Raw genomic sequence first — 26,849 nt, forward strand, 5'->3', positions numbered from 1 at the left:
CATTAAGATGATAAACCATTTTACATTTAATATCAAAGAGCATATAAACTTGCTTTATTATAGGGTTATCCTGCAAATGCTTTCTTTTATGTTCCTGTTATCCATTAATGAGTTTGGGGACAGGGAAGGAGATGAAGGGGCACACCAGTAAATAAACTAAAAACTTTTACCTTTCTACGGTGTTTCCTTAAATCACTAGGCTGATAGATGCATGCAAAGAAAAGAAATTTAGAGAAGCCATATTTACTGTAAACTGTAGCACAGACTGAAACAACTAGTATAGACAAAACATATTAGGGAGAATATAAATAACAATTACAGCAATGGCACAGAGAGATACAGAGTATGAAGTACTCTTCAAATCACATATTACTTAAACGTATCCCTGAAGAGGGGAAAAGGAAGGAAAAGAAAAAAAAAATCAAGACTTACAGTTGGTTATCTATAAAAGTACCTTAGATAATTCAATGTATTGGTACCACAGGCAAATTAGCACACAAAACATGCATTATCTTCAGCAAGAAAAACAGCAAAGTACATGGGGGCACAAGGTGTTGCTTTTAAAAGTGAGAGGATTTCCAGTCACATGTCAAGGACTTGCCTTGAACTATATAACCTACATGGTGGCCATAGCAGGCTTAATACATTGTCTGCGCTAGTCCCTTCTCACACCTTAGCAATTTCTGCAGTTGTTTCCTACATAGCACAGAAAGCAGCCATACTTTAATACTGTGAAAGACAGAGCCAACAATAGCTGATTTCTATATAGTAACAGTATTCTGTTCTGTTTACTAAATTTAACATGCTAGAATGTTTGAGCAAGAGTACCACCGGTTTTATTTTATCTTCCATCCACTCCAGAAGCCACTGTATCTCACTTCCTAGGCACTTCCCACCTCTGCCAGTGCACAGAGCAAGGCAGCAACCCTGAGTTGCATGAACAAGTTATCCAGTTATTCAGACTGATGCTGACAAAAGTTTAATTGAGATAATTTGTTTAATAATTATCACTGTATTTGGCAACAAATTATTTCAAAAGACTGTAACCAAAAATGAAGTCAGTCCCCTCTGAAGTGTGGCGGGGCAGTTGTGTGTGTTGTTTCCCTCCCACAAATGACAACTTTTAACTGTTTTTTATTTAGAATACATGCAAACTATTTACATTAACATGTAAAGTTTTGTTCAATCTGGAATACTATGTTAATAAATCATAAGTTCAAAGAGTCATAGAAGGGTTTGGGTTGGAATGGACCTTTAAAGATCATCTAGTCCCTCCTCAAGTTCTTTGACAAAGCGCAGCAGACTCATTTTACCCGTGCTGGATCTTTCATCAATTAAATCTGATAGCCCATAAAAATGTTTACCATATGGAAGGAAAACTGTCCACAAGAACTGTTCCAGAGAACTGTAGGTTTCATAATTTATCATGTTGATGCGTTTTGATTAATTTTAATCACGAGGGGTTTTCAGCTAACTGAACTGCCTAACACCACTACTGCAGTTAGCATTAAGCTAATGTTGCCATCATGCTCATAAAGTAATGCAACTTGCTATTAAAACATCAAAAAAACCCCCCACAAGAACTCAGTCTGATAATTTGTAATAGCCATTCCCAAAGTTTCTAGAAAGCTCGTGTTCTGTAATTCTAGAAGCATAGCTTCTTGTTTTCATGCTTTCGCAAATGACTTGCCAGGTACTAAAACATCAGACAAATGCAACTGCAAGCAATGGATCAAGTGCCTTTCAGTTACGATTCTTACGATCTAAAGTGAACTTAATTATTTTACTTATGTTAAAATTTAATGTAACCGAACAAAAGACACACGTTCTTCTGATTAGTTTTCATGAAAATAGCTACTTAAATTTGTATGTGGTTTTCTGTAAGAGAAGTACTTAGCTTCATTACTTATTACTGTGAAAAGTTAGAATATAAAGCACTCCACATTTTGAAATTTTTTAGTTTCTGTAAAAGAAGTACACTTGACCCTGGATATACAGCTAGAGCTAGTGTAATGATTTAAAAAAAAAAAAATGCAAGGAAGGCAAAACGATTCCTTTTTATGAAAAAACATAGATGTTTTGGTATATGTACACATTCATTTTAAAGCCAGCAAAAGTAGTTAGCCAAAATATTTGTTTTTAAACATTCCTGTAAGAGACCTAAAGGAGCTGTCAGTCATTTACAGTCTACCCGCTCTTACAGTGATGGACAGCATTCCTTGTCTACTGATTGGTATGGTATAGGCATGATACAAGTGCAGTAATCCAAGGCAATAAGGTATACTAAGTATAGTGTTGCATGTACAACTAGTAAGTACAGTTTCCAAATGGACATGCAAATCTGGGGACAAAGTCATGTATTTAGAGCTAAGTTAGAAAAGGAGCTTTTCCTGGAAAGTGCTTGCAAATAAATACCCGTATCGAAGATGCTCCTTAGTGAAAGGTATTCCACATAGGAGAAACTGTTAGGTTTGCTTAAAAATTTACGTAAAAACAAAAAAGTGGAAAACTTGTACCTTGATTTTACAGATAGGTTTACATGCACAAAGCAGCTCCTAGAAGGATTAATTTTTCTAAGCAGTCATATGAATGTCCAAAGAATAGATCCATCTTTCTCTACACCCTGAACTGCTAAGCCCAAGCTACTACTTCATCAGCTACTAACTACAGGTCTAACAGATACTTCTAGCAGATACTTCTTTTACCTACCAGTCTTACTAGGCTAAAACAAGACACCAGCGCTCATTAATATTAGAACAGCTGTGATACCTTCACAATCTTCAAGATTAATGCAATACATACAAATCACTTTTTAGCTGACTATTTAGTGGAATAATGGACTGCTAAAAATAAAGTTTAAAGCAGAAGGAGAAACTGGTTGCTGTACCAGGGGTTGAAAAGAAAACATTATTTCTTCTAGGAAGAGGAGTCAGAAGAAAGACCATAACAACAGAAAGAATACTTAGGCATGAGCTGTTGACCAAATAATAGACTTGAGTTCTGAACGTTTTTCCTAATCATTATGACTGTATCTTACACTTTTTATAGAAGTTGAAAGGAAGCAGTAGAAAAACCTAGAGAAAGGAAAAATACAGCTGAGTAAGAAGGAGAGGAAGGGGAAAATTAAACAACCCATTTCCTAGAGAAAAGGAACACTCTTCAGAAAAATTAAAGTTCATGGATACTTACCAGTGTCATGATACCTAGTCTGTCCACTTCCCGAGCCGGACTATGTGGAATCCGCCTTGGGGTGGAGCGGCCACTGCCAGGTGGGGAAGAACCAGCAAGTGAACCACTTGCATAGGGAGGAGGAATGGAGCTCATGGACCGGAATCGACCATGGGCATCCAAACTTCCACTACCCACTCTGCTTTCAATCTCCTCAGCACGCTGCTCTGTGTTTTCCTTCTCTTCTTGTATAAGTCTAAAAGAAAAAAGTTCCAAAGGAACATGACATTCAAACAAGTACCACATAAACAGAAAGGCTGACTCAGGCATTAGAAAGAAGCAGCACTTGGCAGACAAAACAGCTACACTGAAACAATCTTCTAATCCAAGCTGAAAAAAAGTGGCAAACACTACTGTATCACCATTTTGCAGGGTTTTCTGTCAAACTAGTATAATCATAGAATCGTTTCGGTTGGAAAAAGACCTTTAAGATCATCCAGTCCAACCATTAACCTAACATTACCAAGTCCACCACTAAACCAATTAAGGGGAGAGTAGCAATTTCATGTTTCCTGGCTTGGTGGCTGGATTATTTATAATGAAAGTAAAAACCAGGAATCATCAAGATTGGAAAGGACCTCTAAGATCATCAGTCCAACCATCAACCCAACACCACCATGTCTACTAAACCATGTCCCAAAGTGCCACAGTAGTAATACACAATCCCTTCCGTAAGTGGGACTGAAGACAAAGAACCTGAAGAGAGTACTTCAACATAAGCAAACTAGTTACTTCTGTCAACCCTCCTGCAGCAAACTGAATGGGCAACCACCATTTTCCAAGTAACCACACAAAAAGGATTTCTAGTGTCACAGAAATTCATTTTTATCAAAACCGTAACAGCAGACAGACCATACCTAATCTCTTTGTTGATCGCATCCAACTGTTCTTGAAGCATCATGGCCAAAGTCTGAGCATCAGCCTGACCACTTGGTGATAGTAGATCCACTGAACTGAATATAGTCTCCCTATCATCCTCAACATCTGACACATCAACATCACTTTCAAATGCTTGTGCCACATTTGCCAATACACTTGCTTGCTGGGCTCGCTCCCAGTCCTGCTCGTTCAGAGTTTGAACCTAAGAGAATTAATAAAAAAAAAATTCCAAACTCAAATGAGAAAAACATGACATTCTACTGGTTTTCAAGATGTTTAAAATAATTTTTTAAAAGCCCACTTACATGCTGAATGCATCCATCAAGACAGCAACGTTTAGAGAAATGTAAAAAAAAAAGCTATAATGTAGAAAACTTTACATCTTGCAGTTAAGTGAAATTTAAAAGTGGACAGCCCCATTGAATAAATTAAAATATCACATATCTTGGCTATATACACTCTAAATTATGGCAGAATTTTGCTATCAAATCCAATGAGAATATGGCATCAGCTTTATGTAATGAGAACTTGCATCCTGAAAGGGACTTGAAATTGCTTCCAGAACAGTAACATGATAGATTAGCGCATAGGCATAAAAGTAGGACTGTTTCAAATTATATTTTACAGGCTTATCAAACTTAAAACAGACTGGACTTCAAAATCCCAGTTTTGGAATCATTTATTAACAATTAAAAAGACTATTAGCTGTGCATTAGTTAGTAGAACAGGATATATAAAAATCTAGCAGTTTTATTGCTAGGTACTCCTAAAAAATCCTTGCAATAGATTAGCCTCATCTAATCTACTTTGTTGCCCAAGTTTTATTTTTATTTTAATTTCAGAGTTCTATTACCTTTGAAGGTTCATCTCTGAGAGCTGCCAAACGTCCTTTCTGGGGACGCCTTAACACTGATGAGGTGCCATAGGAGTCTGTATGACTGTCAGCCACAGACGAAGATGCCATAGGGTATCTGAAGTCTGCTCGGCTAGAACACGAAGAAACATTTATCCTTAAGAAGGCAGGGGGAAGGGGGAAACAAACCAAAAAAACCACCCAAATGATTCCTACTGTCCCACCAGTGCCATTTTTTTAAGCAGTATAAAAATGGCTTTATATGCTCTATAAAGAGTATGTTTCATAGCTATGATTAAAGTATTTTCAGTTATAATAGACAAAATTACATTTAGCAAAATTACTTTAAAGACATTAGAAAGAACTACAATTAAGTGCTGGTACCTATGATGAAGTGATGTGGCTCTGAGTCTCACTTGGTCATTTTCAGCCCTTAATGCTTCGACATTTAATACAAGTTGATCCTGCAAAAATAAATAGACAAAATACATAACAATATGCTTAAAAAACCACCAGTGTCAAATAGTGATTTATAAATTAACATTTAGTTATTTGATCTCATTTCTATGAAACTCAGAAATAACAGATTTTAAAACACACCCTTCAATGACGTAAAACGTCAAAATTATTTTTGCTACACACAATACAGCACCATCACAAAAGGGCATCCAAGAATAATTCTGTTGCCTCTCTACACTGTGACTCTAGGTAATGACAATGTATATTTCAGAAACAGCTACTAAATAAAATTCACATATTATTAACTTTACTATAATTAAGTGATACTATTTAATCAGAAGATTTTTCAAGCTCTATGCATAAAAGGTTCTAAATGCATTCACTTTTAACGTGGACATTTTTACATGCTCTAGGAACTCAGAATTTAACAACAGAGAAATCCAATGAATGAGAAAACAATGAAAAGCTAATAAAAGTGGCTGATGAACATCTGTGCCTTGTGTGAAAACTGCTGGCTTACACATACAAAAATTCAAAGCACATTCTGCAAAATATTCTGAATGTGTTCTTCGTTTTATTACAGAAGCACAGCCTCTATAAGTTCAGCCTAGCTACTTCCTAGAATGATTTGGGGAGATGCAGTACACCTGTGATTTAATAAGCAATAACAAGTATTATTTCAGAACAGGTAGTGTGACCACAAAATCAATTGCCGCTGCTTAAGGATGCAAAGAAGGGCCCCACCACTATTATTCAAGAAGGGAACTTGCCAGTTCCAGGAGAAGCAAAACACCAGACAGCTGCTTTTGCAAAGGAACAGCCAAGTCTAATAAATATTTCTCTCCCTGCCCCCCAATTCCTAAAACTTGAAAAAATTTTTTATCAGTTGAACAAGCATTTCATAATACCCAATGCTTTAAGAAAAAAAGTTATGGGAAAATACCCAACATTAAAAGTAGTTTTACTGTTCAAGGTCATACACGCAACAGTATACAATGCAATCTTCAAACTTTGGCAAATTGCCAATATATCCAGCCACTTTACATATTTAAAAGTGTGTTAAGTCTTTGAGTAAGAAGCTACGTATTACCTATAAAATCATCATAAAACTGATGCACACAATACTATAAAATGAGCAATAACAGCTCCCTACTTCTAAACAGACCGGATAATGTTAAGTTTTATGGAGGAATTCAAATCCGGTCCTGCTATGTAGCAATGCAGCAATTATTTTCCAATATAACAGTTCAGAAATGTGTATTATACCTTTTCATGCTGAAGTTCCTCTATTTGTTTTTTCGCATTTTCAATTTCTCGAAGAAGTGAATTCTAAAATAAAATGTATCACAAATTATGTTACCTATAAAAGCTTTCAACTCTTAAACCATAACCAAGATGAGTATCACAAAATTTCAGTCAACGCTATAGAGACGCATCTTAAATTACATATACTTTATTGCTTGCATCATTTCACTTTGATTATAGTTGAAGGTTTATCCTTTCAGGTCTACAGCCCTCTAAATAATGGATTTGGTAATAGTACAAGTTCCATAAAAATGTAATACCAATACCAGCCTTTTGAAGCTCCACCTGACAAAACTGGCAAAAAAAAAAAAAAGAATAATAATTATGCAGCTAAAATAATTGAAAGTAATTCACTGAGTGGTTACTAAGGCATTACTGGCTGTTATCATTAGGTCTTCATTTTATTTTCACTTGCCTGACCTACAAAATTACTACACTACAAATTCACACTAAGAATCACCTGAGAATTAAAAAAACATTTGAGAGCTACAACAATGAAAGAATTTCAACTACTGTATTTGACTGTAGTATGTGATACCAAGAAAAAAATTCAGAGATTCCACCTTCTAATAGGAAATTTATAACTGGGTCACTTTCTTTTCCTTTTCCACCATTGCCAAGAAGTTCTGCTAAACACATTTCCTTGACTTAAGTAATACCATTACTTGCATCTTAAACATGTAATAAAGTTCCATACGTAAAAAAAAAAAAAAAAAAAAAAATCATCATTCTGGGAAAAAAGCCCAAGTGATCAGAAGAAAGTCTTAAAATTTTACCTGCACACTTCTTCCCAACTTATCATCAAAGAATAAGCTGGAAGCCACAGCAAGAATACTTTTCCAGAAGCTGTTACTTACAGTGAAGGACAACTAGATTTTCCTCATTATTCATGAACATAATTAGGGTTTGGAGAGTAAAGGGGAGTTAGGCTTAACCCTAAGACATCCCCCCAATATTCAAGCATTTCTTAAAAAAAAAAAAAAAAAATGCAGTCAGCTGTTTTACAGAAATTGAATTTGCAAAGACTGTTAGAGCAACCTTGTTGATGTCATAACAAGGGCCATAACAAGAATTTCTGAAGTATTAGGAGCAGTTGGTGATATTGAAAATAGTGATGTTAACTAAAAATCACAAGACAAAATTTGCAGCCTTAGATGCCAGACGATAAGCACCTTTATCATTAACTCAAAGGCCAAGAATCAGTAGAACCTACATTTGTTCTGCACTACCCGATTCCTCTCACGCAAAAGCGGGGCAAAGACCAAACTAAATCTTTGTAATGATCTGAAGGGAGCACAGTCCTGGAATTCTGGAAAGACATGTCAGATACCTGACATCAGGTTTAGGGATGAGAACTGAGCTGACATGAATGCAAGAGAAAGTAAACATTTATTAAAGTCTGAATATATCGTTGTATATTGCAACTGAACCATTTTATTGCCATGACTTTAAACCAAAAGCCACTCAGTTCTTCTTGAAACATTTCCCCAGATGGTCATTTCAGCCTCCAGTAAAAGAAGCTAAGTATTTTCTTAATCCAAGACAAAGCAATTCAAAGTCAGCATCAAGCAAAGTGCTACTTCAGAAAACACTGCTTTGTTCAATGCAGAATAAGGGAATCCTTAAAGACATCCATGGAAGAAAAATCTGTAAGGACCTAGATCCAAAAGCAGAAGGGAAGAGACAGAGTAAAGCATATCAGAAGTTAGAAGATGAATTGAATACAGGGGAAAGCTCTGTGACATGCATTGACAACCCAGGGAACAGCCCATTTACATTCATATAACCTGTCTCAAAATGATCTACCTGGGAAGAAAATGCAAGATTGTTTCAACTTGCAAGAATCCCACAATGACTCGGGGTAACTGGTACAGAAAAAAAGCAGTGGGAAATAAAAGAAACTACACTGAAAAGGTCAAAGTCCTAGTCCTAATTCTTTAGACTTCCTGTATTACACTGGATGAGCCTATTTATGCAGTCCACACCAGTCAACTAAGAAAGGATAAAGCTTCTTCAAAAAGCAAAAAGATGCCTTCTCAACACTGTAGTACAATGCCCAGGGACAATCTCAAAAAAAAAAAAAAAAAAAAAGAATTTTAAGAACTTATTTTCAAAATCCACACTAGAAAACAGCCTTAACAGAAACTATGTATTAATAAGGATTTAGTACTTAATTACTGAAGTTACAGACACATTGCAAAACACACAAATCACTACAGAATGTTGAACATCTAACAAATGTATATGGTGGAATGTGACTTGTTACCTTATCTTCTAAGGCAGCCATCCTTTCCTTGAGATGAAGCTGAAGCCTTTCATTAGATTCAGACAGAAGCTTATCAACAGTTTCTGACAAACGTTTATTATGCTCTTCATTCATCTTCTCTCTCTGTCTAGCCTAAGATACATAAAAGCTACTGAAATAACTTAAAATTTACAATGTCTATAACAATTTCCAGGTTGTAAAACCAGTAAGCTTTCTTTAATCCAAATGCATTTTCTTTAATAGAAATATTTTTCCAAAGGAATAAGCAATACTGCATGTACCCCCATGACTCTGTAAGGGAGTGTAAGGGACACTTAAGACTTTAATAACTGTTCGAAGATCAGAAGCTTGAAAATCTGAGCTTATGCTTCAAGAAAAAGGAGATTTCAGAACCAATTCCATTATTTATAACCTAGGAACCAATTCTTCCATAGTCATTTAATTCAGCAAGTTTTTGATCTGTCTCCTCATCAGAAAGTATGACTAGCAAGTAGGTATTTCCAAATATATTCAAAACTGACTGGAGACTTCCAGCTTTTTCTTGACATTTAAGGTTAGCCATAGTACAGTGGCTAAAATCTCCCAACTATCAGCCAGCCTAAAGTCTGGCTTTATTTTAGAGATGAGAAATAAAAACAGCTTTGCTGAATGGTAGACAGACATGAAGGGGATTAGATTCTTTCGTTCAGCTTTGTATCTTTGCCAAAAATATGTATGGTACCCTTTGCAGTTCTTGATTCTTTTCTTCTAGCTGTGCTTCCATCTGTCTCAGTCGTTCCTCTATATTGCCATGCCTCTCCTCAGCCTGTCAATTTGAAAACAAAATTAGAATTTTTTTTTTTTGAAAAAAGGTTTCAGAAGCATAGAAACATGGAAGCACAATAATATATTTAACATGCTTTGCGCAACTGCCATTTATGGTAATACACAATGCAGAACAGATGCCTTTCTGTCACTAAAAGGACCTAGTAAGAGTTCATATGGTAAGTAACAAAATGATGAAGCCTCTCACCCCTAAGTACCATGAATCAACTACTATTTGCAAATGAGCTTGCAACAGCAGAAGTTCATTCAAATCCCCAAGAATTTAAAAAAAAAAAAAATTAAATGCATTTTCAGCTTTTCCTCGCTAGCCTGGACGATGTGGCCCTTTGTTAGTAATCATGACAAAGCAGAAAGCAGCAAGCAGAAACAAGGACTAATACACAAATTCTACCTTCCTAAGCTTGGTGGTAAGTTCCAATACTTTAGCATCTTTAGCAGCAGAGCTCCCAGGAGACAAAAGGTCAGACTACAGAGCCAGTTAGGGACAGGAAAGATAACAGGGAAAGAAATGAAACTGAGACTTGAGAAGAAAACACACACACACACGGACGGAAAAGGCTCATTTGTAGTTATTACGTATTCTTCACACTTCATTATTCCATTTGCAGCCTTCTAAAAATCTTAATGAGTACCATTACTTCTCTCTCTCTCCCCACATTCCTCGCTTGGCTAACAGTAGAAGAAATTTGCATTTCCCCCTCAGAAGTAGTTCTTATTTTAGAAGACTTTATGCGTATTATTCAACGAATTTTAATAAAAAGCAACAATAATTCAGAGAGACATTTTCATAATGTCACAGAGTTAAGAGAAAACCTGCTTAAGTTCCAAAGAGCAAAAAGTTAAAAAAAGTACATTAGAGTATGTTCATAGAGATGAACAGAAAACGCAGAAAACAAGGAGAAACATTTTCTCAACTAGTTGGGAGGAAGAACAGAAACACAATGTAAGAAACCCAACACTAGTAAATCTGTAAGAACAGATTTCTTGTAGCAGGACACCAACAGAGAAGAGAGTCTTGAGGACACTGTCCAATTGACTCACCTTTGAAAGTGCTGCAACTCTCTGTGCCAGCTCAGCCTCCACCTCCGGCAGAGTTTCAGCTTTTCTCAAAGTCTGCTGCAGCTTTTGCTCAGCTAGTTCCAGTCGTTCTTGCAATTGCCTGTTCTTATCTTCACTCTACATAGAATTATGATCAGCAAATATTTAGTGTTAAAATGGCGATTAATTTTCAACAAAGAGGAAGGTAAGGATACAGCTTACTGCCTTTACTAGACCTATGGAGAACAAACTGTCCAAAACTGGTTTCATAACCAACGATGTGGCATCCTCCCCTTCATTACATGTAAGAACTTTTTTCTCTTTAAATTTTTTTTCTGCGGACAATTTTGTGTATTCTGAAAGCAACTATATCACCAAATAAATGTAGTTATGGTATGGGAAGCAGTATAGAACAAGTTGTGAATTTTCAATGCCAAGGCTGTGCCAAGACTGAGTTACATCAAGGAAAAAATTCCTTCATAATTTAAATAACACTATGCACATTATTGCAAAATTTATTTTTATGTAAAGTAGGTACAGCTTCTTTTAAAAATTATACTAAAAGGGACTTCTCTTGTTGAATAAGAGTTGCCTGGCTTCCTCTAGTTAGAAAGTGATTGGCTAAACAACCATTTCTGGTTTCAAGTTGGACTACTTCATGTCAAGCATATGTCAAATTTCCTCCTGCAGTTAGGCAACGTTTACTTCTATTATAGACTATAAAAATCACTACACAAATTTTAAAACTGTTTTAGTTTAGAATGAGTAATTCTCACACATGAAACTAAAGATACTTGGATACACATATAAGAACTTAAAAATCCACAATTAACAGGGACAGCAGCCCTGCTGCACCATGATCAGGTGCACTAAAATACTTAAAACCATTTCCTCTCTCTAGTAAACTGTCCCAACTTCATTTCCAGGGTAAAATTCTCTACAATGCTCTTCTCCAGTTACTGAAAAAACAATCGTTAACAATAGGACATTACAGATTATATTTATCTTCCTAAAAGCAAAGTGCTTTAGTACAGTATGAACATTAATTATTTCCATTAGCTTTACGCTGAGCAAAATGTACTTCATCTTATTTCAAATTACAACCTGTCGATGCATGGAGTCTTTAGTGGCAATTTCATTTTCAAGTTTATCATTGAGGTCATGAACAGATGTAGCTTCACGTTGTGCAGCGAGGTAGCGTTTCTCAAGAGTTGTAATTCTCTCTTCCATGTCTTCCTTTTGGGCCATAGTCTATGCAAGACAAGACAAAATTTAGAATATAAGTGATAATTATTTAGCGATCAAATTGGGGGAAAACCCACAAACCAAAAATAATAATAAAAATAATAATAAAATAATATAAAACAGATATAGTCTTTCTTTCAGGAAAAAAGATGAAGTAGAAAGAATAATCTCAGACTTACAAGTTCAATGACTTTTTTTTTTTTAAACGCTGAGTGCCTAAAAAGACTGGTCTTTATATTACACCACAGACCTGCTACTTACCTTTTCAATGGCACAAACACAGCAAATCTCTACTTCCTGGGGACAGTCAGAGAGTGTTCTTGGACTTAACTAAGGTCCCTTTCTATTTAATAAGGATACAGTACACTGCAATACATAGGACCTTGGAGATTAGTGACTGATCAGTAACTGGAACTATCAATCACACCACTGAAATTAAAGTGATTCCTGAACCACGCACATCTTTAAAAATAAAACATTTAAGCTTCATGAATAAGCTTAGCATTTATGACAAGATCAAGCATCTTTTCAAGAACATGTTAAAGTTTGCAATGCTCAATCTCTAATTTAATATACTTGTGAAGTACTGAGTTAGCCATAGATTTATTCTGAAGACAAGTTTTCTTAAACGACTGGTCTTTTAAACAAAAAATAGCACTATCATGCTCTGAACAATTTTCTTCTCACCTATCAAAGACATACAAAAGCATAAAGGTGTAACTAAGCACTAATGACACTGAAATTTTATAAAGCAGTTGCATTTGTGACTGCCCAAATTTTGACAGTTTATTCCTCACCTCTCGTACATCTCTCTGTAACTTCGTATTCATTTCTTCAGATTTGATTAAGTCTTTTCTAGCTGTGTCAAGATCTTCTTCCAGCTCTGTTACTCTGCTAGACAAAGTAGTAAGACGTTCTTTCATTTGTGTCTGCTCTTTGTTTTGCTTATCTATGATGTCTTGGAGTTCAATCACTTTAGCAAGGTTTTCATCGTGGCATAAAGAACCATCAGAGGATCGCTATTAAACAGGGGAGGAAAAAAAAAGTATTTGCATGTTACACAGGCATTTGAAAAACAAACTGTTACTTACCTGTAAATACCCCTCCAAGATCATTTTATTATTGGATACACTGCAAAAATTGAAATTGTGGTAACAGACTTTTTAATTAAACGATCACTCAAAAATCTTTTATTACAGTTTCAAATTAAAATAGTACAGTTAATGATTAAAAATCAGACATCAGCTAAAAAAGTAAGTAGCTGTACCTTCCCATTTGTAGTTGGTGTATTTTCCTGTTCGTGATTTATATCCAGCATCCCATCTGGAAGTGTTTTCTTCTGATTATTTTGCTCTTTCAGAATCATTAACTAAAAGAAAAGTTAAGTTTATATACATATGTTTCAAGTCAATTTCTTTCTCACTAATAATATAAGGAACAGCTGCAAAAGCAAAGGAGCAAAACAATAATTACTGATTCTACTGCAAGGTACATATTAATAAAGTATGGCACAGGCACTCAAAAACTTGCAACCCAAAAATTCTTATTTTAAAGCCACAGGAACTCTTTCTTTTTTTTTTGGGGGGGTGGGGGGTGGGATGTTAGGGTTTTTTTGATTTTCCTTTCCTACTCTTTCAAATTGACTAAGTTAAAAATTATAGTTATCCCATTTGGTTTAAAAAAAAAAATCAAAACCAAGAAGTGAAAGTGAACCTTAACAACTGAATAAATCACTGTGTACAAATATTGACTAAACACCCACAATGAACACATGAAGACCTCTTTTAAAAAAAAACCTACCTCTTTATGCGTAGTACCTAGTTCTTCTTCCAATAAGCTACATCTTTCAAGTGCTACTCGTAACCTCTCCCTTACCTGAAAAAGTAATTTGAAATCATTCAAATTAAAAATAAATCTATTTCACTTAACGCCATGCTGCCATGCACTTCACGATAATAAATGACACTATTTCCATTACACTTAGAGACCTGCTTAATCTTGAGCCAGTACTAATGACAACATATGCTACAAAAAACATTCTAGAGAAACTAGGCATATCTTAAAACCTAGCTTTTCCTTTTTTATCATAAACAAATCATAACTCAACATGACCTGTATATTTAGGCAAGAATTAAATATATCCAGAATCTGCTTATCCTTTTGTAAGGCACAGAGCATGTATGCTTTTGCTTATTTACAACATGGAAAAAGAGACAGAATTCTACTTAAAAGAATTTGTCAGATTTTATATACAAGGGTCACAGAAGTTAGGCAAACTATGACCCGGCAGCAAAATCCACAGTAAACTTTACCATTTGCATATCCTGCTGCCAACATCAGGCACAACTAAAGGGTGGAGTTCCTTGAATTCAGCTTTATTTGATATTACAGTGTAAGCAGATTTCTCTCCTCCTGTTCTCTCTAGTCCTTTACTTGTATGACATAATTGGGAGGTATAATCCTGGTATTATACAGGCAGGTAAATGTATGCATTCCTACAACAAATACATTGCCCAAACCACTCTTAGTTTACATTAGCACAGTTAATGAAGTACTAGAATAAACTACAGCACCTTGCTTTAGTGCAACATATTAATTTAGGAGGGCAGTTACTGATGCAGTTATAGCAAAGCCAATATCTTAACAGCGAGAAAAGTTCCAAGAACCTGACTTCCACAACTTCAGTACAAACAACTGCATGGTCCACCCAAAAGAAAGAGGGGACAGGATGAGATGATGTTAGCTACCGTATTTCATTACCTTTTCGTCAAGGGCTTTATGGTGTTCGAATAAAGATTTTAGTGCTTTGAGAACTTCTACTTCACTAGAAACTCCTGCTGGCGACTGAGCTTGTCTCTTTACAACAGTCATTCTGAGAGATCGTTCATGCCTGGAGACAAGACACTCCAAATGTTCCAGTAATAGCTAAAACAAAAGGAAGGAACAATGTTTACTGCTGTTCTGTACAGCTGCAGAAAACTTTGTCTCCTAAAACATCAAGTTTTGAGTTCTAAACTGCAAATCTGAGAGCCAAAGACTATTGCATCAAGCATAAGGACCTGTTTTTAACATTTCACCCATGTTAGAAGTTGTATCAGAGCTAATGCATTTCCTACTTCTCTCAGTCTAGTTTTTAAATAAGGTTTCTACTTAACCAGGTCTTTTCAGTTCCACCACCAATCTGAGGAACTGCATGCTTGTCAGGAGGATACACATAGGAAATGCTCTAAATTGGACAGGAACTGTTCTTCTGGCAGCAGTGTAAACTGCTGGAACAGATCACTACAGCTTGCCCGCTCTGTTCCTCTGATCTCAGGTGTTGTATTATTACGAAACTTTAACAACAAGAAAGCTGAATGACAGATAGCACTGCAGTCTTACAAGCTTTTCCTGATTCTGCACAGCAGTATTTGGAGCTGTGCATAAGCTTCCAAACTTCCTTAATCAACACCCATTCGCACTTCCAGGGGGATTCATGTGCAAATATCAGGGAAAAAAAATACTTTTAGCTTTTCAAATTCAACGTTCAATATTTTTCTCCATGTAGTTGGATGCTTTAGCAATGGTAATCTTGGAGAAGACAAGGAACTAACCCTCGTATTATTTCTTTCTGCTTTCAGTTCGGCAATTTCTTCTTCCCTTTCAAGCAGCTGTTCCCTGCATACATTTAGCTCTTTCGTAAGCGCTGCAAATTCCTGAAATAAACCAGACAGAAATAAGCACATCAAATATCGGGACATAGTGAGAGTAGATTCATATGAACGCTTGACATGATTCCTTGAAGTATTAATTTCAGATGTCTAAAGCTAATACAGTTGTATTAGTCATGCTAAGCAGGCTTAAGTTCAAACACTTAAAACCGTTACACTGCCAAATGTAAAGATAAAACATGTTTGACCAGTAGTTTTAAAGAACTCATTTCTCTCCCAAGGCAATTATCTGAATTGGGGTATCCCTGGTAAGCAAAGGGAAAAACCTATTTGTAATGCACTTTGTTATTGTTTCAAAAAGTTGCTGTTTGTTTGTTTTAAATGACTGCTAAGGGAGACATGGAAAAACAGAGCACTAAGCAAAAACAGAACCCAGCAAAACGTGTCCAATTTCAAGTCAGTATTTAACTGTGAGAGACAACGCATAACCCCAGCATCTACCAGAACACGCAGGTTACTTCTCCATAGTAACAGAGCATCCCTGAAGCTTCACCACTGGGGGACTCAGACCTTCACAGGTCTTTATCTACTTAAGCTACATACAGGGATTTCATTTTCACCTACTTTCAAATCTCACAGAATGGAACTGAAATGGCCCTTTCCCTACAGTGCTGCTAGAAATCTTGGAGGATTAGAATCAGAATTTTCTATAAGCTGAGCCCTTGGGCTCAAAGCCCTCAAAAGGCTTTCCCTTCAAATTCAATAAAGCTTTCAACCAAACAAAACTGAACCAAAGTGAAACAGCTAGAGTGAAAAGTCCTCAGGGAACAGGAATTAAGCTAACTCACAGCAGCTCCTGCATGTTTTTTTGAACATTTCTGAACGTCAAGATTAGTCAAATTTATAGAATATATTTCTAAATTTTTTTCTGTCAGGACGACACAATTGTACCTAGTATCTGAAAGAGCCACTACATTCTAAACTACTTCCACTCTATCAACAGCCTCATTAAAAATACTCAACATAAAAGGCATTTAAACTTTCTATCAACTCAGTAAGCATGCTCTGGCTAGAGTAAGAGATACAACTATACACCACATTTATAAGCAAATACTGAGCCTAACTTTATCTACCTACTTACTCTGGCAACATTTAAATTGTAATCTAAACCACATTAGAAAATTATTATTAAGAGTAAGCATGAATGTGAAAAAGTCCCTGCTTTAGAAGAGGGCTTTGTAGGAAATAGGAAAAAACCCTCGTGTTATCAATGCAACTTAGGATGTGAAAATAAATACACATCGGTCACTCCAATGGGCAGTGAACACTTCAGAAGCACTTGTACAAGAAAACATTGAAACACTAGTAAATAGTCTTCTCTATTGTCTCAAATAAGGAAAGCACTCTAATAAACAAGAGTTGTGTCTAATAAAGAGTAGATTAGTACAGCTGAACTGGCGGTGATCAAGACAAGATGGACAAGACAAATGGCCAGCTAAGAACAACATACCGTGGAGACACACTGCGTGCACAAATGCTACTTCTCTAAATTTTCCAAACTCTGCAAGATCCATTGATTAATAAACAGTAGCTGCATATCAAGTAAAAGCTTAAGATGGAGCTGTTTTGCAGTAAAATTCAAAGTGACAGAATGCTTAAAAAAAAAAGGACACCTCTGCTAATTATACTAGTATATCTGCAAATTCTAAAATGCAGCTAAAATAAGCAGACGTAGTCAAAAGACACTATCTGCAAATTCCAAGATTAATTTAGTAAACTTAATTCTAAAACATACATGTGACCGAAAAGACAAAAAACACTGTTGCGCAACATGTACCTACAGTGAACTCCTTTGGAATTACTACTAATAAAAAACTACTAAAAGGCTTTTAAAGGTTGCTATGAAAAAGATAGTAATACCACCATCACAGATGCAGAATCCATCTCCATAATCCCTCTTCCTAAATAAAAATCTGTTCATTGGAAACAAGACTCAGTATAGTCCCCCTAGGTAATCAGCAAATGACTTTTTCAATTGCTGGGAAAAAAAAAAAAAATTATTTCTTTGACATACTTAATAATTACGCTCACATAAATATTTCACTGCAGTATTTCATTTGCATCCTTCAAAAACCTGGCCTATTATTTTCAAGTAAGAATCCCTGGAAATACACTTACTAAAGCAACCTGGTCTGTAAATATAGCTACTGGAACTTTTAAACACACAAACTACAAAACATTCCTTGCACAGGTAAACCAAGACAGGAAAAAACCTACTTCAAGCTTCACAGAAGCTAACGGAAAAATTGACTCTACTATGAGCATTCCCTGCAGAACACTCCTTTGTGTCCAAACTTTTCCTGTACTTTCAGTATCCCACCCGTGGGAGCTTCCAAGGGAGCTTCCAAGACTCGCAGGGAACTGACGGCACACATCTCTCTTGCTCCAAGCTTAGGTAAACAAGAACGCGGTTCCAAAGTTGCAGTTCTTCACAGTCCTTCCCTACTTATCTTTATGTATTTAATAATTAAGCACTACTGAAACTACTAGAAGTACTAACAGACTCAAAAGTATTCGCAAAAGAGCTTTATATGAACTTATTTTCTTATCTTTTCAAAATAATTAAAACAACTCTTAAAATGCCAACATCAAAATATACAAGCATCGACACAACACAGTTCTCCAAAGGACACGAGAGCGACATGGAACATTCTATATTTTTCCAGTCTCTACCTCAAGTCTTGAGAACAGGATAAAGAAAGTAGTAAAGACCACCAGACACCATTTTGTCATCCGTTTTCAACTTAAAATCACTGTAGAGCATTAATATACATTTTCTTATCTAAGATATGTTTGAGCTTCACCTTTTGAAACACAGCTGTGTATTTGAAAGGAAGTCTATTCACTCTTCAAGTGATTATAGTATCTACAGTTCTATCCCATTGCATACTTTTGTGCAAATATAAAGTGTAGCACAAATACATCATAATTACGACACGAACCATCACACTGTGAGACGACCCAAAAGAAGAACAATGCACACAGGAATTTATATTGCTGCTACATAAGCAGACTGACACGTATTTCTGGCATTGCCTAATACCTCCATTGCTGTTCATTTTGACAAAATATAGTTCCTTTGAGTCCCATAAGCTGCCTAATAAAGAACACTTCAATGTCCTTGGTTTCAGTTGACACTGCCAAAAGACACGTCCTTTCTAGTTTTAGTACTTAACCTTCAACAGTAGACAATTTTGATTTCCTCAAGCAGTTCAAAAGGAGAAACTACTTGAAACTTTATCATCTCAAAAAAGTTTGAGTTGTCTCATAATTTCTTCCTGAAATGAAATGTACAGAAATGAATGTACAGAAAGAATTAAAGGAAAAAGTCCTGAGAAACTTTTCTACTTATCCACAAAGCTGTATTGATCTTCTCCTTGATTACAGAAAAGTAAGAACATCAGAATGAAGTTCTGCTCTGGTTCTGGTTGCCATCAAAATAATAAATATCCAACTCTTAGGACTGACAAGAAGGTGACTCAGAATAAGCACTTTAGAGCACTTACAAGAATCAGCCAGAGTGTGCTGAATATGCCAGGTAAATATCCCCTGTTGATTAGAACATAATGACAAACACTCATATTCTATAATAAATTGAAATGTTTACTGAAGAAAGTAACTTTTTGAGCCATCTGAATCATTCCAAATATGACACTTGCTGCCAGAAATAAATACTCTCAACAAAAAGCTAAATTAAGAGAAGTTTGTTGTTGTTCAGTAATACATTTTCTAGGGTTTTTTTTTATCCACAAACCCCATGATTTTTTAAAGCAACAGCGTTTCTTCTACATCAACCTTCAGAACTGACCTTCAACCTTTAGTATTTTAGGGGCCACAACATAAACATCCTTCCAAAAGCTGGATCAGCTGGTGTCTAGCTGTGAAGCTGTACATTTCTGATGTCTGAGCTGACAGTCACTTGGTTACTTGCGAGATCTCAGCCCAGGAACATTACAGCTTTCAGGGAACAGGTTGTCTTCATGTTTATTACAACCATAATTTCTAGGTTCCACAGTCCATCACAAACCGATAAATGCTACCTCACATGAAAGACAGTATTTAACTTAGGGAAAAACTTGAAAGAAACAGAGGTAATCTCAGAAAGTCTATTAACATAAGCTGTGTATTAGGGATGCTCTACAGACAAAGAACTCTAAGTTTGCCTGGAATTTGCTGAAGCAAAAAAAATTTATTCCACAATAAAACGCAACACCACTCTTGAGCGCATAAGGAATCATGGATTACAGGCAACAACATGACCAGAAAGCTTATTTAAAGGCTGAAGAGATATTAAAAAAAAGAAACATACTTTCAATCCAAAGAACATATTATTAAATACTATTAAAGTAGTATCTTCTGGCAATACAAGGATGAAGATGCAACTGTTGCATCTTCAGGAACATCTTTACCAGAAATGTGTGAGTGGAATTTAGCTGTTTAATCTCCAAGTAATATTTTGGTTTACTGATAACATTCTGTTCTGTAGCCTGCATATCAAACAAGCCACTCAAAAACCTGAGAAGCTGAAGGAGCATAAGAAGAACAACCGGGGAAAGTGCAGGCCATCAGGGATGAGAAACCAAGGGAATCGGAGGTGAGTTTCTATCACAGTATTTACATTACATACATAATTGCTCCAAATGATGCGTGCATGAAAATGACAAGTGTACAGTCCTAAACAAAACAATCAAAGAAAACCTAAATATCTAAGCTTAACAGGGTATTTCATAGTCACTTTATTTTAAACCTAAGGGGTTTAGGTGGCACACAGTGACCAATATCCCAAATATATTTGGAAGTTCCTAGCAAGAGAATTTTTGTACCTATTAAGTCACACCAGTTTAACTTTTTTTTTTTTTAAGCTAACAGTCAGATTTAGGAAATAAATCAAGGCTATTTAGAGTTAAAACTGAAAAGAATTGACATGTTTTAATCACTGAACCCAGCCTTCCAAGAAAACACACGTACACATACTTTAACAGCAACAAATCCAGAAGAAACACCAATGAACACAAATTGTGCTTTGCCTGTTCAGCATAATAAATCAGACTGATTTTTCTCTTTCCCATTAGCACATGCCAGAGATATGGAAAGGTTGAAAGCAATCTAGAGTGTGTAAAGAGCAATATTCTGGTTTTCACCTAGTGAAATTAATTTCCAGTTAAGTATCAAGCAGCCTGGATTTTCCAACCTGGAAACATAAAACTTACTTCATGCATGAAGTGAAACAGTTCTATGAAGTAACTATCTTTTGTTCTCAAAAACCCCAACAACTTAAAAGGGAATGCAAGAAAATACTTCAAGTAATATTAAAATACGGTTATGTCAAACTCTTGTGTTTCAGAGCACTGAAAGGTTTTTCATGCTCGCAGTAGCTGTTTTTCCAGCTAGCGCTAACTACCCACCAGAGTGAGAATATGCTGTAGCTTATAATATAATTAATGTATCAACCTCCTTTCCTCTTTCTCCTTATGCGTAAGATGATTTATAACTCAAAAGACCACTACCAAAACACAGGTGCAGATTTCTTTACTATTAAAAGAATTCCCACGTTCCAACTAGTTGCATTGAGATTATTTTGAAACATTTAATACCACCTTTGGTCAACTCTCAGAAGTTTGTATTTTCCTTGACTCAAAAAACCATACCTTTTTTTTCTCTAGCAAAAACTGTAACACTGCATGAAAACACTCAAGTCGCTGTTGCTGCCAGCTGACAGTCAGTGACCAATACTAAAAGTGAGTAACTTTTTATCATTCTAGCCCTCTCTTTTAGTATGGTATTCTTCAACCTTACTTCTTGGATTGACCTATCTAGGCTTTGTCATTAACACTGCTCAACCCTAAACATGCAATTAAGTTTTAAACTGTTTACAGTTGCATAATGTTATTGCTCTGGAATGAAACTCACTGTTTCCAGTCCACTTCGGAGCTGAAAGTAGAATCAACTGCCTAGCGTTTGACAAGCAATGAGCAAAAGAACTCTTAACTCACAGCCAGTAGGTACCAAACATATGCCCAAGAGCAAAATGGAAAAGCTTATAGTAAGACCAAGTCTCCATGGTAATAAATAGGTTTCCAGTTACCATCCTGAGTTGTTTAAATTTATGTGCAGTGTTCATTGAGCCTGAACTACAAAGCACTAAATCTGGACTTCATTGCTAGGAGCTTTTCAGGAAGCACTGCATGTTGACGTGCAAGAAAACATAAATGAAGAAGGGTGGTATTTGGCAGCTTTGCAAGAGGAATGCAGAAGTAACAGGAAAAGGGTGGTAGAAACACATCAGTTCCATGTTCTCCCTCCCGTATCTCCCCTTCCCTGATCAAACACATTTCTGACAGGTGTTTCCTATTTGGGATGTGGGGGGGAAAAGTACCAGAACCCAAACATGGCTGGATTCAGCCCCTCACTCCTTCACGGACCACAGGTCATCCTCTCACCACATTAATCAATGCTCAAACTTTATACATACTACAGAACAGTTTGGAAAGTGAGCCTGTAAACCCTAGTATACAGAGCAAAGCATAGGTCGAAGACAGGCAAACAGGAGCCACCTACACTCAAATCATTAACTACAGCCCGTATAAACCACCCAGACGAGCAAAATCAGTACGCCTATACCCTTGCATTTAATTTTCTCTAAACCCAGCAAAACAGTGCTGTTATGTACACAAAACTAGGGGCAAAGCCTCACGCAAAAATGTGTCTTTGTGCATCACTGGAGAGCCAACAATCACTGATTATATACCGTACTTTGCACTGCAAGGTACACATGCCGATCGCTGAGCATCTTCCAAGCTCCACCATTAATTAGACCTACACACAACACAGTGAATACAATAGTCATATATGCAACAAATGCTATCTACAAGACTGTTAGCTGGTAACATGCTGGAAGTCAAAACTAAGCCCCAGCTGCATCCTGCAAAGACTGTAGGTCTGTGAAATTAAGAAAAGAGAACATGAAGTTGTCTAAATAAGTCAGAAAATTTCATCCAGTTACTCCTCTTTCAGACTAACGACTTGCAGTTTGCTAAGCATCTTCCTGTAGGGCAACTAGCCTTGCCATCATTGAAAGATTAAGAATCCATAATTTCTCCAGGTGGTTGGTAAACTTTTCATCAACCTTAACAAATCATTGCCAGCATCTGAGGCTTGTTCAAAGTATGATAGATCACACAGGGTGTATTTTCAGTCAACCCTGAGTGGACACTACCCATTTTCACCATAGCCTTTTAAACTACTTTTAAAGCTACAGATGCATATCAAAGATTATATATCAATGATTATATATCAAACCAGCGAACAACTATACCAAAGTACTTTTTTTCCCCAAAGGCTCTCTCCAAATACTCTACTGGGAAGGGGAGGGAGGGCGAACCCAGATGTAAGAAAAAAGGAAAGGAAGGCAAGAGACCAGCATGGATGAGTCCTGCTGGTCAAACTAAAGGGCAAGAAGGAAATGCACAGGCAGTGGAAGCAGGGACAGGTATCCTGGGAAAAGTACAGGGACACTACCCAGTTGTGTAGGGATGGGGTGAGGAAGGCCAAGGCACGGCTGGAGCTGAGCTTGGCAAGGGATGCAATGAATAATAAGAAGGGCTTCTACAGGTATGTCAGACAGAAAAGGAAGGTCAAAGAAAGTGTACCCCACCCCGATGAGCAAGACTGGCAAACTGGTAACAACGGACAAGGAGAAGGCTGAGATACTCAACTTCTTTGACTCAGTCTTCGCTGGCAGCCTTTCTTCCCACACCTCTCGAGTGGATGGACTGCAAGATGGGGACTAGGGGAGCACAGTCCCTCCCACTGTAAGAGAAGATCAGGTTCATGACCACCTGAGGAAGCTGAATGTAGATAAGTCTATGGGACCTAACGAGATGCATCCCAGACTCCTGAGGGAATTGGCTGATGTAGTTGCCAAGCCACTCTCCATGATATTTGAAAAGTTATGACAGTCAGGTGAAGTCCCTGGTGACTGGAAAAAAGGGAAACATTGCACCCAGTTTTAAAAAAGGTAGAAAGGAGGACCCTGGGAACTACTGACCTGTCAGCCTTGCCTCTGTGCCTGGGAAGATCATGGAACAGATCCTCCTAGAAGCTATGCTAAGGCACATGGAGGACAGGGAGGTGATTCGAGACAGCCAGCACAGATTCACCAAGGGCAAGTCCTGCCTGACCAACCTAATGGCCTTCTATGACAGAGTGACTACATCAGTGGACAAGGGAAGAGCTACGGATGTTGTCTATCTGGACTTCTGTAAGGCCTTTGACACGGTCCCCCACAGCATCCTTCTCTCTTAATTGGAGAGAGATGGATTTCATGGGTGGACTGTTTGGTGATGAGGAATTGGTTGGATGGTTGCATCCAGAGAGTAGTGGTCAACAGCTCAAAGTCCAGAAGGAGACTGGTGATAAGTGGTGTCCCTCAGAGGTCCGTACTGGGACCAGTACTGTTTAATATCTTCATCAGTGACATAGACAGTGGGATTGAGTGCACCCTCAGCAAGTCTGCAGATGACACCAAGCTGAGTGGTGTGGTTGACACACCTGAGGGATGGGACGCCATCCAAAGGGACCTGGACAAGCTCAAGAAGTGGGTGCATGTGAACCTCGTGATGTTCAACAAGGCCAAGTGCAAGGTCCCGCATCTGGGTCGGGACAACCTGTGGCACCAATACAGGCTGAGGGATGAAGGGATTCAGAGCAGCCCTGTGGAGAAGGACTTGGGGCTACTGGTGGATGAAAAGCTGGGCATAAGCCAACAATGTGCGCTCATAGCCCAGAAGACCAACCATATCCTGGGCTGCATCAAAAGAAGCATGGCCAGCAGGTTGAGGCGATTCTGCCCCTCTACTCTGCTCTGGTGAGACCCCACCTGCAGTTCTGACTCTGGAGTCCTCAGCACCGGAAAGACATGGACCTGTTGAGGCAGGTCCAGAGGAGGCCACAAAAACGATCCGAGGGCTGGAGCACCTCTCCTACGAGGACAGGCTGAGAGAGTTGGGGTTGTTCAGCCTGGAGAAGAGAAGGCTGCAGGGAGACCTTATTGCGGCCTTTCAGTACATAAAGGGGGCTTATAAGAAAGATGGGGACAAACTTTTTAGTAGGGCCTGTTACAATAGGACAAGGTGTAACGGTTTTAAACTGAAAGAGGGTAGATTTAGCCTAGATATAAGGAAGAACTTTTTTACAATGAGGGTGGTGAAGCACTGGAACAGGTTGCCCAGAGAGGTGGTAGAGGCCCCATCCCTGGAAATATTCAAGGTCAGGTTGGACAGGGCTCTGAGCAACCTGCTCTAGTTGAAGATGTCCCTGTTCACTGCAGGGTGGTTGGGCTAGATGATGTTTGGAGGTGCGTTCCAACCCAAACTATTCTGTGATTGTATGAACCCTGCAACTTAACAGCATGCACAGAGGATTAACAAGAAATTAACAAACTGAACAATAACTAGAAACACTATTTTCTTCTGTCTTCCTAACATACTTTTAAAATGTTGTCCCTACTCAGGCAACATTGTGAATCTTCTGAGTAAAGAAGTCCAAAAGTAGAACCATTACAACACCTGTAAGGTAACAGCTGCCTAGCAGCAAGCACAGGAAAGACAGAAGCGCTCCTCAGACTTGCGTGAAACTTCGCTTCTATTCATATGCAATGGTGGCAGAAAGCCTTCTTCCATCACATGGTGAGAATCGTTTCATTGTGGTAGTTATGCAGAGAGTTGCACCTTAGCTGCTCTTGGATGTACATGAATACGTCCCCTGGAAGGGCAGATATGGCACAGAAGTATTCAAAACCATACCAAGGTTGTTCAACTTGGAAAAATGTACAAGATCAGCTAAAATACGTATCAGGAAAACTTTAGTCGTCATTGAAAAACAGGCTTTTCAACTTGGGATGTGTCTGGCTACTTTGTGCAGAACTGTGACTGTTGAGACTGGTCAATAACAGAGTAATCCCTTCCAATAATGAACCAGTCCAAGTACCAATATTCCAGAAGAATAGTTTACCTTAACACAGAAATAAGTTTACAATTCTTGGGGGGGGGGGGGTGGGGGTCGGGGGGGGGGGGATTAGAAAAACAAATGCCTCTCAGTTACACTCCGAATCAGTGAATTCTAAGTGTTTCACAATATGAATTACCACATTCCTGCATCCCAGCCTAGTCTATTTTGATTAGTAACTAATACAGTAAGTAGTAGCACAACTTCTTAGTTGTAGCTTTAGGCATCTCCATTTTTGGAGTACATGTCAGTGAAGAAACCTACCCACACCCATACCCACTATGGCAAAAGGAGAATACAGTTGTACTTAATTAAAGAGGAAGAATCTTGCATTACCAGTTTGACAAGATATGGGACAAAACCAGTCTCCATCTTTAATATGACACTATAGAGATTTCATTGAAGTTTTTCCTCTCCACATAAAGTTGGTCAAGGTTTGCTGGGATCCCATACAGGATTTCACAGTATACAACACCCCTCAAAAATGCCGAGCTGTAAAACAACTGCAAGATATGCTGAGGAAAGTTAACAAGTTCAGTATTTTTCCTGGGACCGCCCATTATGGAGGCTAAGCAGCTACTACAAAAGCTACAGCAAGGTCTTTTAACTTGTAAACAACACTGAACTGTCAGTTTCCTTGGGCAAGAAAAAAAAAATTTTCTGTATATCAACTCCAAACATACTGCACTTAGAAGAAATAGCACAATTCTGGCTCAGCTGGCATTTAATATTAAACTCCTACAACTTTATGAATTAAAAATTATTTAATCCTAAATACTGCGTTCTAGCATGTTTAAAAAATTAATCCTCACATGACTAATACTCCACTATTTTTTAGAAATAGACCCAGGACAAGATCCTTCATGCATGATTATTTCAGTGACAAGAGACTTCTGCTTGCAAAAACTGTAAGCAGCAGCTGAGGCACTGCCCTGCCCTATTCTAATCATTCATCTTGGCCTCTGGTTGTCAGGTTTAGTTCTGTGGCCAGTAGTTGTAAAGTACGTTTTTCACACTACGTTAAAAGGGAGTGCTT

The 26,849-nt window shown here is 37.5% G+C and overlaps 1 protein-coding gene across 1 annotated transcript in view; it reads right to left on the reverse strand.

Annotated features, from left to right (window-relative positions):
• Positions 1–26,849, reverse strand: part of PPFIA1 (PPFI scaffold protein A1) — a 58,817-nt gene that overhangs the window by 21,181 nt on the left and 10,787 nt on the right. The window contains exons 2-17 of the mRNA XM_075713291.1: positions 15,692–15,793; positions 14,859–15,023; positions 13,899–13,973; positions 13,366–13,467; positions 12,896–13,117; positions 11,958–12,104; positions 10,857–10,991; positions 10,207–10,281; positions 9,712–9,795; positions 8,991–9,122; positions 6,686–6,748; positions 5,345–5,424; positions 4,961–5,093; positions 4,086–4,309; positions 3,190–3,424; positions 171–200 (exon numbers count right to left, since the gene is read on the reverse strand). Coding sequence (XP_075569406.1) covers positions 171–200; positions 3,190–3,424; positions 4,086–4,309; positions 4,961–5,093; positions 5,345–5,424; positions 6,686–6,748; positions 8,991–9,122; positions 9,712–9,795; positions 10,207–10,281; positions 10,857–10,991; positions 11,958–12,104; positions 12,896–13,117; positions 13,366–13,467; positions 13,899–13,973; positions 14,859–15,023; positions 15,692–15,793 — 2,004 coding nt within the window. The remainder of the gene's footprint in view (positions 1–170; positions 201–3,189; positions 3,425–4,085; positions 4,310–4,960; positions 5,094–5,344; positions 5,425–6,685; positions 6,749–8,990; positions 9,123–9,711; positions 9,796–10,206; positions 10,282–10,856; positions 10,992–11,957; positions 12,105–12,895; positions 13,118–13,365; positions 13,468–13,898; positions 13,974–14,858; positions 15,024–15,691; positions 15,794–26,849) is intronic.

This window comes from Pelecanus crispus, chromosome 6 (genome assembly GCF_030463565.1).
Source record: "Pelecanus crispus isolate bPelCri1 chromosome 6, bPelCri1.pri, whole genome shotgun sequence".
NCBI lineage: Eukaryota > Metazoa > Chordata > Aves > Pelecaniformes > Pelecanidae > Pelecanus > Pelecanus crispus.